Genomic DNA, 11,720 nt, shown 5'->3' on the forward strand with positions numbered 1-11,720 from the left:
GCTCCCCAACCCACCCACTCCTGCTTCCTGTCCCTGGCATTCCCCTGTACTGGGGCATATGATCTTCGCAAGACCAAGGGCCTCTCCTCCCATTGATGGCCAACTAGGCCACCCTCTGCTACATATGCAACTAGAGACACAGCTCTGGGAGGTACTGGTTAGTTCATCCAAGGCAACTCTTATAAAGGAAAACAGTTAATAAGGGCTGGCTTACAGTTTCAGAGGTTCAGTCCATTATCATCATGGTGGGAAGCATGGCAGCGTGCAGGCAGACATGGTGCTGGAGGAGCTGAGAGTTGTACGTCTTGATCCAAAAGGCAGCAGAAGACTGTGCCACACTGGGCATAGTTTGAGCATAGGAAACCTCAAAGCCCACACCCACAGAGACACACTACGCTAACAAGGCCACACTTCCTACGAGTGCCATTCCCTGTAGGCCAAGCATTCAAATACACGAGTCTATGGGAGCCAAACATATTTAAATCACCACATGGGGGTTTCTGTGCGTCACCTTGGTTGTCCTGGAACTCACACTGTAAACCAGACTGGGCTTGAATTCACTGCCTCTGCCTCCTAAGTGTTGGGATTAAATATATGTTCCACTACCTCCCCTCCCCCAAGATCATCTTTTGATAACAGTTCCTTCCCTTTGGCCAGAGCCTGGGCCTCATTGGGAGCAACCTGCCTCCTGGCTTGGTGCTGTGTTCAGTGCCAACAGTTGTACACTGAGGGGCTCTGTTCAGGGGTACAGCAACACCCCAGCTCCTTCGAGTCTAGCCTGTGAGGCACTTGACAACACACAATTCCTGATCTTGAGACAAGCAGATCACAAAGAGTAGAGCTAAAGGGACTAGGTGACAGATGGCAGTCTTGGCTACCCGAGCACTTCTCTCCCTTATCTCTTTCCTGTTTAGGATGTGCCCGATATTCCAGATCTCCAATGTCACAGGTGAGAACCTTGACCTGCTCAAGATGTTCCTCAACCTCCTGTCCCCCCGAACGAGCTACCGGGAGGAGGAGCCTGCTGAGTTCCAGATAGATGACACCTACTCCGTCCCTGTAAGTGCCTCTGGCTAGGCCCGAATAGGGTGGGCGGCTGGGACGCGTCTGTGATGGGGATGAGCACACTAGGCTTGGGTCTTCTCCTTGCCAGGGTGTGGGGACAGTGGTGTCTGGGACCACCCTTCGGGGCCTGATCAAGCTCAACGACACACTGCTGCTGGGCCCAGACCCCTTGGGGAACTTCCTGTCCATTGCTGTCAAGTCAATCCATCGCAAGCGTATGCCAGTCAAGGAGGTGCGCGGGGGCCAGACAGCCTCCTTTGCACTGAAGAAGGTGAGTGAGTGAGTGAGGCTAAACCTCTTCCTGAACTCCACCAAGTCTGGACCATGTAGTCTGCTGTCTCCAGTTCTTGTGGCTGCACTGCAAGGTGCGGGTTACTGACCCTGTTTTCACAGAGGAAGAGACTGAAGTTCATAGCCTGGTAACCTTTCCAAGCCAGGGCTCGTCCCTGGGACTGTTTGTGCTGGGGCCCTGCTCCTCCCACTGTGGCCTGAGCACTTATCTCTTGCTCTCAGTGCAGGCAGATAGGCGCATCCCTCCTGTACACGGGGCCGTCCTGGGTTTGGATGGGTGGGATCTGGGCTCACACTCTTGCTGCCCAGTGGGTGGGATCTGGGCTCACACTCTTGCTGCCCAGTCTTCCATCTCCTGGGGTTTGAGGTGAGTGCCTGTAGCTCTGGGGCCACCTACATTCCTGTAAGCCAAACTGACCAGGAAAACTGGTTTATGGTTTATCTTCTCCAGTGGTTATGCACCTCTGCTTTCTTCCTGAGTGCTTGCCTGCTCTGCAGGCCCATCCTTCAGGCTGAGTTCCGGTGCAGGGTGCAGTCTCTCCTGCCTTCTAGTAGCTGTGTTTAGCTTGCTGCCCAGCACGGAGGCTGCCTTGTGCTGTCTGCTTTAGGTGGTAGTGAGGGGCAGGGCTGAGTTGGAGTGGTTCCCACCCTGAGAGACATGTTGTTGTCTGGGACCAGGCTGGAAGACACCTCAGTCCTTGAGCTGGGCTCACCTCTTTCCTTTCAGATAAAGCGCTCATCCATCCGGAAAGGCATGGTGATGGTCTCCCCACGCCTGAATCCCCAGGCCTCCTGGGAGTTTGAGGCTGAGATCCTTGTCCTCCACCACCCCACCACAATTAGTCCACGATACCAAGCCATGGGTAGGTGTCCAAGGTCCTGCCAGCCCCAGAGGTTCTGAGCTAGCGCCCTCCCAAAAGAGCCCCTCAGTCCAAGGCCAGTGTCCCCAGCTTCAGGCAAGACAGCTCTCTACCCTGTTCAGCAAAACCGTTCCTATACTTCATGCCCTGAGCAGCACTAGTTGTTCAGTCCTACAGATGCTCTGAGAGCCACACCTGTCCTCGGGCACCTCACGGGCCAGTATTCATTTAGCCGGGGTTGTTGAGCATAACTGTGTGCCTGGTGGGATCAGGGAATAGTCCTGTGGGAAGGCATATGTGTCCATAGCTCTGCCACTAGGCCTGGGAACGAGTGAGTGAGGAAGAGTCGGGATCAGATCTAAAAGTAGGCTGCCCTGCTGTGCCCGGCTCTCAGAGTTCTTGTCCTGCCCTGGAGCTAGCACTCAAGGCAGAGGCCACAGGGTAGGTCTTGCATGTCCTGACCCTGGTTCTCTTGGCAGTACACTGTGGGAGCATCCGGCAGACAGCTACAATTCTGAGCATGGATAAAGACTGTCTACGCACAGGAGACAAGGCCACTGTCCACTTCCGCTTCATCAAGACCCCCGAGTATCTGCACATAGACCAGCGGTTGGTGTTCCGGGAAGGTCGAACCAAGGCTGTTGGCACCATCACCAAGGTATTATGGGGTAGCCTCACCTGTCCAAGGAAGCTTCAGTTTGCTGTAGCCCAGTAACCATGAGTACCACAGTCACTGTGGGACAGAGGTGCAGTCCCTGCCCTGGCAGAGCTGAGCCAGTGCTAGGGTTGCTTCAGGGATGACTTTGCTGGTCCCGGATTTGTCCCCAGGCCTGTCTTGAGCGGTAGAGGCTGTCTTGAAGAAGGTGGCACTGGAGTGTGGTTCTCTTCCATAGGAGGCAGTGGGACAGTGCCTGGGGGGCCGATTTGCTTGGGACGATGCCTGAGGGCTTCCCACAGCACGGTAGATCCATTTGGAGTGAGCGCTGGGTATCACGGGCACATGGCATGGTTGGAAGGTCCCACGGTGCTCGAGTGTTTTCTGGAGCCCACCTTTTGCCTTCTGTGGACTTCACCCATGATCTTGGGTGGAATATTTGATGAGAATCTGATTGCCACTCCATTTAGAGGAAGGCAAGTGTTCCGTGTCTGAGACTGGAATGAACCTCAGGCTGTCCTGGAGGAGCTGGGCTTCTTGACAGTGTGGTAGATGCTACAACACCCACTGTGGTGTCCTGTGGATCCAACCAGTCCTCTTTCCTGCTGTCTTTGAGATTGAACCTGGGCCACAAGGAAGATTCTGAGTCAGTTGCTCATAGCTGGTAGCTTTTATGATTTCTGACAGACATTTATTTTGTTTCAGAGGGCTTGAAATTAATAGCAGACTCTGGAGAGCCCAGATCCTGGCTCGGTAGCTAGGATGAGGGTGGGGTGGCAGAGGCTCCAAGAGCTCTCTGCAGGAGTAGCAGCTGGGCCCAGAAAGGGCGGGATCCTTTCCAGGCAGGCTGAGACATCAGTACTGGTCCTGGGGTCCTGGGCTCAGAGCAGGGTGGGAGGCCTCTTTGCTCTGCCTTCTGGGATGGCCCTGCCTCGTTCAGAACTGGGCAGGCAGCTCAGACCTCCTGCTACCCACTTGGCCTCCACAGCTCCTCCAGACAACCAACAACTCCCCCATGAACTCCAAGCCCCAGCAGATTAAAATGCAGTCCACAAAAAAGGGTCCCCTGAGCAAACGAGAAGAAGGCGGTCCGTGTGGGGTGCCGGTGGCAGGGGGCCCCCCGACTGGAGATGAAGCTTCCTCCCTAGGGACTGCACAGGCTGCCTCAACCAGTGGGCTCCAGCCACAGGTAAGCAGGGCCTCTCTTGGCCTCGGGCATGGTGGTGGGAGCAGCAAGGCTGAACTAACTGGTCCTGAGTGGCGTCTGGTTTTAACTAAATAAAGCAGAATAGAAAAATGTCAAGGTTCCCCTTTTTGTTATTTTGATATATATTTTTAATAGGCTCTCACTATGTATAGCACACTGGCCTGAAATTCACTGTGTAGGCTAGATCAGCCTTGAACTCAGGGCAGTCCTCCTATCCACCTAAGCTCTTCTGAAGCTGAGGTCACACATGGGAGCCACCATGCCTAGCCAAGGCTTCCCCTTCATAAAATATGTGGGTGTGCTGGTACTGTGTGTGTGACAGAGACCCAACGCAGCCGAGAGACACTGCCTTAGAGGCTCCTACTGCACCTGTCAGCATGCGGGAGGTGGCCTTGTTAGGTCATTGTACCGCCATTGGCTCACCTGCCTGTTCTTTCCAGTTCTTTCCTGACCTAACAGAGGCCTGGTGCCAGTCTCCCTGATGCTTGTCCTGTGTGTCTGCACAGGACTAATGTTCCTCTCTTCCACCCCCCCATTCCGTCTCCTTCCCCCTTGTACCCCTCAATCCTTAGTATGACGTCCAAGCCTCCTTCCAGTGAGCAGCAGTGCTCCCTGACTCCCGTCCCCTTTCTCTGACTAGCTCCCCCACCAGTACCATGCAAATCCATAGCTGCCAGGAGGACTCCATTTTCCCTTCCAAGCTGATCAGGTTAGGGCTGCTGTCTGCTCCACTACCTGGTCTTGCTTCAGAGGACCAGCACTTCTCAAGTGCCTGCTTTCTTTCTTTTAGCCCAAGCCCAGCAGTGGGGGCCGGCGACGAGGGGGCCAGCGCCACAAGGTGAAGTCCCAGGGGGCCTGTGTGACTCCTGCCAGCGGCTGCTGAATGTCCCCCTGGTCCACTTGACCACCCATGGGGATCCTCACTGCTCACTGGCCACTGCTCACCAACTGGGCAGAGAATCTTTGACCACCACCGGCCCACTCCAGTTCACAGCCAGAGAGTCCTTGTTGCCACACCCCTATTTTCCATGGGGGATTGTATTTATAGGATGAGGAGGGACTAGATGTCCAAGGACTGACTGACTGTCACCTGCCACCTTCCTTACTCACGGCTTTCGTACATCTGGGCCCTTAATTTCTATCTTTTTATTATATATTTGTCCCGTGTGTATGTGTGTGTCTGTGTGTATCTGTGTGTGCACGCACACGCCTGTAGCAGGTGTGTGCAGGAGTGCAGCTGACCCTGTCAGTCTCCGTTTCAGTTCTAGCTGGACACCAGCCTCCAAGAGCTGACTGCCTGCCTGTCCTCCCATCCGTCTGTATTTGTCTCAATGAGATCCTCAGAACCTTTAGGGAACCTCAGAGCCCAAGGCACCTGTCTTCCCTGGCCAATGGCCCCTCTTAGCTAGCAGCCCTTCTTTGGGGCTGACCTCTGGGTTTAGCAGCTTCTGCCAGAGCAGGGAGTCCCCTAGTCTGTGATTTGGGGAGTTTAATGGGAAATGGTAGCGGCCTCTCCTGTCTCCCCTTTTTCCTCCAAGCTCCTCAGTGGCACCTGTAATGTGTGGAGGTCATGGGGGTCCTACATTGTAGGACCACCCACTCTGACTCTTGACCCTTGCCATGGATCCAAAGAACTAAGTGGGCTCATCTTTAGAGACAATCCTGGGCTTGCCTGGCTGGCCCTGGCTGCTCTGGCTTCTGTGCCCGCAGGAGGCTCTTCCTGTTTCCGCTTAGATCTCTGACTGAGCCTCAGAGTTCCGGGCTACCAGACCGGGTCCTAGTCTTCCTGGTTTTGTAGTACCTCCTTTGGTGGGGGAGGGGAGGTGCTCCTGAGTTCAGCAGGGACTAGAAACGCCCCTTTCCTAATGTCACCCAACACAGCCGCTACAGCCATGCCACACAGCAGTGAAGGGTCTGAGCCCTGATGCCCCAAAGGGTATACAAGGGCAGGTGGCAAACCCTTATAGGCCATCAGAAGCCCTGCACTGGGTTAGGGCGTGGTGGGCTGCCCAGAGCAGTGCGGGCACAACCCTGCACCACCGCCTCAGCCTGGGCTGCTCCTCAGCCAGGACAGATCCTCAGCTGGCTGGAGCCCTCTACAGCCTCACCTCTCCCAAGCTCTCCTGTCCTCTGCTCCTGACTGCTCTTCCCTCCCTCCCTGTCCTTCCAGCTGTTTCTAGTCACCACTGCCCCGTGGCCATGGACTGACAAGACCAGCACTCACAATAAAAGTTTGTTTTAAGTTGACAGTGTCATGTTCCCTGCCCAGCCCTCCAGGTGGGGGTGCTGCCACGGGCTGTAGTTCTGTCTCCTCTGTGCACCTGAGGGAGCCTCCAGGAACCCCTCTTCCACAGGTGACAGTGCTCACTAGCTACCTCACTTTCCTCACTGTACAGATCCCTGCTTCCAGCTTGTGTGGAGTCATTGAGCTTGTGTGGGAACCAGGTGCTCTGGACAGGCTGAAGGCAGTGTGGTGATGCTGTGGGAGGGAGGGCTGGATGCTCACTGCTGCCATCTCTGAGGAAGAGGATGCTGAAGCTCAAGGAAGGGCCTTGTGCTGTGGCATTAGTTCCTGCTTGCCCTGCAGCCTTGCCCAGCTGGGGGGCAGTCCTCTCCCTCCAGCTCTTCACCTGTGCTTGGTGGCACTGGCTCACCTAGGCCAGTGCCTTTGTAGTGAGGGGGTCTTAGCATGGTGATACGTGGCACAGTGGCAGTTGTGACTTCCTACAGCATTGGGCCACAGTAGAACTTAACCGTGCCCTGTCAGCATTAGTGGTCACTAGAACTGTGTTCAGGAGCCATACCAGTCTGGACTCTGTCCCTCAGGGAGGTAGATCTGCATATGGCCATGGAGCTGACTGAATTTAGTGTCCAACTGTCGTCAATAGGGACTATAAAGGTCCCTGCAGAACTCAGCCCTCTCAGCTCTCCATCTAGAGAAAATACAGCCCGTCTGTAGTCGATAAAGAATAAAGATGTTAATCTGTCAGCCTCGTGAGTGTAAGGCCCAGCCTTCTGTATGTGCAGCTTGTGTGTACAACATCTTCTCTAGAACCGAGGCTGTGGGGTTGGGTGGGGTGGAGGTGGCCAGGTCCTCACATCATGTACAGCACTGTTCAGGCTCATCGGGGCCTGTGCCATGGTGCAGGGGTGTGTTTGCGTTTGGGGAGAGTTAGGGAGATATTGGCATGAAACTCAGACTCTTGAGAGACCCAGGGCAGGTGGCAGAGGCACTGGGCCCTGGTGGCATGTGACAAGTTACAGGGCTATTTGCTAGGGCTCCTCCTTCCCTGATGCCTGTTTTATGTTTTGTGCCCTTGGTGTGAGTACAGATCTAGTGTCCCTGGGCTCTGGACCAAGCTCTGGGCCACCCTGTACTCTAGCCAGTGCCCTCTCTTCACTGCTGACCAGTTCCTGCTTTTATTTTCTCAGCCATGGCAAGGGCCAGCTCTGAGCAAGATACTATGGCCAGTAGGAGTCGCATCACCTGGGCTGAATCTAGGCAACCATCCGGGTGTCGCCCCCTCCTCCCCCTCCTCATTGTCCTCCTCCACAGAGGTGTTCTTGACTGCTCCTAAAGCTATCTCATTTCCTCCTGGCAGCCCTCAAATCCAGACAACACTGGAGTGGACCTTAGCTGGGGATCCAAGTTTGTCCAATGTTTTTTAAACAGGCCTGGGTTTCTGAGCGTGAGGACTAAGTCTGTAGGTACTGTGATTCTGAGCGTGAGGACTAAGTCTGTAGGTACTGTGATTCTGAGCGTGAGGACTAAGTCTNCTGTAGGTACTGTGATTCTGAGCGTGAGGACTAAGTCTGTAGGTACTGTGATTCTGAGCGTGAGGACTAAGTCTGTAGGTACTGTGATTCTGAGCATGAGGACTAAGTCTGTAGGTACTGTGATTCTGAGCGTGAGGACTAAGTCTGTAGGTACTGTGATTTGGCTAAGAATCCAGTCCCTTGTATCCCCCAAGAGCAGCCGAGTTGCTCTGTGACAACCAGAAAAAAGCACGCGCCGTTGATCCTGGGCATCCTTTATTTTTTGCATAGGCATAAATTTGAGTCTGGAGAGGTTTGTTTCGTTTTGTTTTGAAAGAATCAACAGTGCAGCATTTGTGACAGGAGAGCACAAAACAAGCCCGAGGGCAGGGCTGTACAAGGCCATTTCACCCGAACACTAACTGGGCCTCTGCTTGCCTCGAAGCTCCTCTTGGCCCCTCCATAGAGCAGGCAGGACCAAGCCCCTCAGAGCCAGGAACTAGAAACTGAGTAACAGCTGGTGCCCCTCAGAATGGGGCTAGAAATCAAGCCTGTAGCTTTTTCAGTTAAAAACAAAAAACAACAAAAAAGAGACCTTGAGAATTCTATATATAATACAGCAGGGCCGTTCAATCTAAAAGCCTCTTCCTCCTCCCCACACAAGGTAACTTCTGCCTCCTTCCCTCCCTCCCTCCCTCCCTCCCTCTCAGCCCCCATCCAACTGCCACCATAGAGGCCAGAAAGGAAGCAATGTAAGCAAGAGCTGAGAGCCCAAGGGAGTTGCTGTAGAGTGGACAAGGCCACTCTAAATGGGGTGGGCTAGTGTAGCCCCTCTATCTGATATCTTGAGCCACACTGTGGCTATTGGCACTGGATCAGGAGAACCCCCAAAGTCATCTCCCCACTCCTCTAGACAACTCTGTAGAATAGCCCCAAAGCCAGGGCTGGGTCCTCCCTGTTGGGGGGGGGGGGGGGGAAGCTTGCTATGGGGCACGGGCTGGATGCAGCAGGAATGGGAAACAGAATAGACCCTCACCCCACATCAGGAGAAAAAGCAGTGGTCCCCAGCGCTGGGAATCTCTTAGGTTGGCACAGACAGCAGTTCCCAGAGGCACACAGGAGCTGGTTTCCTCGTGTTTGCTCGGAACCCCAGGCTCCTACGGGCCATGGTACCCTCCATGCTGGAAGAGTACAACAACCTCTGAGTCCTTTACCAGGCACATGCCAGGGACAGTCCCAGCTGCATAGTGCTAAGCACTGTCCTAAAAGGCCACAAGACCCCCCAGCTTATCCCTGGGGCTCTGGCTTGGTATGCTCATGGCTTTGGCACCTACCAGGAGTTCACCGGTACCAGTCCCTCCACCTCACTTCCTGACTCGCAGTCCCCCAAAGTATGCTACATATATACACCTGGTAGGCGCCTAGCTCTAGGGGAAGACTAAGAGAGGCATAGGTGCCTGTTTGTTGGCAACCTCGAGCTGCTTGGCTTACGCAGGGAGTTCTACGTGCTGCCTCTTCACTCTTGCTCCCGGAAGTCAGTGCTAACAAGCATGTGCGGGCAGCGGTGGGGTGCTGGGCACCTATTTTCAGAGCAGGGGTAGATGCTGGGAATGATGAACTTCCCATGTGGCTAGCAACAGGCACAAGATCTCAAAAGGCTAGTGGGCAGGTTCTCCGTGCACCCGGAAGCGGTAGATACACGTGTATTCAGGGTGGCCCCAGTTGGTCAGGATCCGAAGCTCCACAACTTGGTATGTGGCCATCTTAGAGGCCTAGGTAGAAGAGAGGGGTTCAGTGTCACAGAGTGCTTTGACACCTCAGCAACAGAAGGGGTGGGGTGGGGAACCAGTTCAGCAGCCAGAGGTCTCCTGCCCCAGGGCTCATGACAAAAACAAAAATCTGAATTTCTAAAGTTTCTGTTTCCTGGGGGATTTTGGGGTTTCTAAGGGTCACCACCCTCATGAGCCAGCCCTTGGGCCACATGTGAGACAGGTGAATTCCTCTCCAGTCACGGTTAGCATTATCAGTGCATAGAACGTCATAGGAAGCTTGTGGACACAGATCGCTTTTTTCTCAAGTAACCTGTACACTATGCTTAAAGCTATTGTGTTATAGGACTGAAGACCTGGGTCAGTTAAGAGCACTGGCTGCTCTTCCATGTAATCCCGGCTCAATTCCTGGCATTCACATGGCAACTTGTAATTGTTCATCACTCTGGTTCTAAGGGATCCAAAGCCCTCTTCTGGCCTCTCAGGACACCAGTACACAGATGGCGCACAGACATATACCAGCAAAATACTCATACACACAAAATAAACAAAAAGAATTTAAATGAACTGACCTATATCCTTAGCTCCAGAATCTGCCTCTAACAGGACTAGGACATCTGGCATCCATATGCCCTCCATGAGGCCCTAGCTCTCTGCACATTGATCATCTTGAACACCCTTCGCAGTCACTTCCTGTCACAACCCTTCCTTAATAAAACTCACTTTGGCAGAGCCCCTAATCAGAAAGCTCTGGATGCTGCCATCTGTGTCACTGACAGGAGAGGGTCGTCTCCACCGTATACCCTGAAGTAAGGCAGGGTAGGAAGACAGGTCCATCCCTGAATCCTCTGCCCAGCAGTGCAAATATTGGATCCTGGAAGATGTCTGCTGTTGACTGGGAGTGTGAGGCACCACCTCATAAGCACACAGCCCTGTACCTGGAAGTAGAAGGTCTGGATGGGCTCCCCATCCTGGTCGTAGGCAAACGTGCCGAGAAGTGTCCCTTCCTGCTGCAGGTCTTCATCGAAGCCCTACAGAAAAGTATACAGGGAGGAGTCAGGGAGGACCACCTCCCTCGTACACCATGCTGTCTTCCTGCAGTTTGAGACAGCCATGCTGAAGGGTCAAGTCTCTCCCTGGCTCCCTCTTTTAAACCCCTCACTGCCAGAGCCGCCTCAGTGTGATTCTTAGCAAAGACCCGCTGAAGGTCAGATACTCACAAAGATGGCGAAGTCCTTGGGGGCACTGGAGATAGTGCTGTTGGGTGACAAGGCCTTGGGCACGTGCTCTAAGGTGACGGCTGTGGGTCGGATGCGAGCAGAGAGGCGGACCACTGCAAAGCCCTGGGGCCCCTGGAAGGCCCAGCAGTTGCCTGGGTGCACATCTGGCTGGAGGGGGTGGGAGGCAAGTCAGAACGGGGCCTCTAATCCAGCTGTGGCTGACTGAGACAGCGCATCCCCCACTGTGTTCAGAGTGCCCACCTGCAGAATGACCCGAGGTGACTGGGAGTGGTACCACAGGGGGATGCCAAAGAGGCTGAGAAGGGCCGTCTTGGTCTCGTAAGTCTCAGAGCAGCGGGTGCTGATAACACTGGCTCCTGTCACAGGAGAGAACGATTGTAAGTTCAGGTAGGGGATCCAGGGCTGAGAGGGCAGCCAGGGAAGAGATTGCTACTGCCTGCCTCAGAGAGCACGGGGACAAGTCCCTCAGGCCCACCCCAGCCTCACAGAGCCATCCCCAGCCAGGGGTCCACTCTGGCTCATGGTTTCCCTTGGTTATCCCTGCCTTGGATGGGAGTCTAGTTTGTGCTCGTGTCAAGCCACTGTGCTGCCTGGCAGACCTGGGCCTAGCCAGTGTAAGGAGCTGGGTAGGGTGAAGTGGTGCCGGCAGCAGCACACACACCTCCTGATTCCAGGGCGTAGTCCACCATTCCAATCCGGTCCTCACTGTAGCGCTGCAGAGCCTGCTTGACTATCCGGTGCACCTGCTAAAACATCCCCAGGCAGACATGGGGAGTGAATGGGCACACCAGGTACTGCGTGCATATCCATGGTATACCAGGCACACCAGGTACTGCGTGCATATCCATGGTATACCAGGCACACCAGGTACTGCGT

The 11,720-nt window shown here is 54.4% G+C and overlaps 2 protein-coding genes across 5 annotated transcripts in view; one reads left to right on the plus strand and one right to left on the minus strand.

Annotated features, from left to right (window-relative positions):
- The window catches only part of Gtpbp1 (GTP binding protein 1), a 24,027-nt gene extending 17,702 nt beyond the window's left edge, over positions 1–6,325 (plus strand). The window contains exons 7-12 of the mRNA XM_021216313.2: positions 915–1,059; positions 1,154–1,336; positions 2,084–2,219; positions 2,696–2,874; positions 3,860–4,060; positions 4,869–6,325. Of these exons, the coding sequence (XP_021071972.1) occupies positions 915–1,059; positions 1,154–1,336; positions 2,084–2,219; positions 2,696–2,874; positions 3,860–4,060; positions 4,869–4,961 (937 nt within the window). The 3' untranslated portion in view covers positions 4,962–6,325. The remainder of the gene's footprint in view (positions 1–914; positions 1,060–1,153; positions 1,337–2,083; positions 2,220–2,695; positions 2,875–3,859; positions 4,061–4,868) is intronic.
- A 1,768-nt stretch (positions 6,326–8,093) lies between these two features.
- The window catches only part of Sun2 (Sad1 and UNC84 domain containing 2), a 17,785-nt gene continuing 14,158 nt past the window's right edge, over positions 8,094–11,720 (minus strand). For all 4 annotated transcript variants that reach the window (XM_021216311.2, XM_021216310.2, XM_029548147.1 and 1 more), the window contains exons 14-18: positions 11,506–11,590; positions 11,085–11,200; positions 10,824–10,991; positions 10,542–10,634; positions 8,094–9,606 (exon numbers count right to left, since the gene is read on the minus strand). In XM_021216311.2, coding sequence (XP_021071970.1) covers positions 9,493–9,606; positions 10,542–10,634; positions 10,824–10,991; positions 11,085–11,200; positions 11,506–11,590 — 576 coding nt within the window. In that variant the 3' untranslated portion in view covers positions 8,094–9,492. The remainder of the gene's footprint in view (positions 9,607–10,541; positions 10,635–10,823; positions 10,992–11,084; positions 11,201–11,505; positions 11,591–11,720) is intronic.

This window comes from Mus pahari, chromosome 17 (genome assembly GCF_900095145.1).
Source record: "Mus pahari chromosome 17, PAHARI_EIJ_v1.1, whole genome shotgun sequence".
NCBI classification, from domain to species: domain Eukaryota; kingdom Metazoa; phylum Chordata; class Mammalia; order Rodentia; family Muridae; genus Mus; species Mus pahari.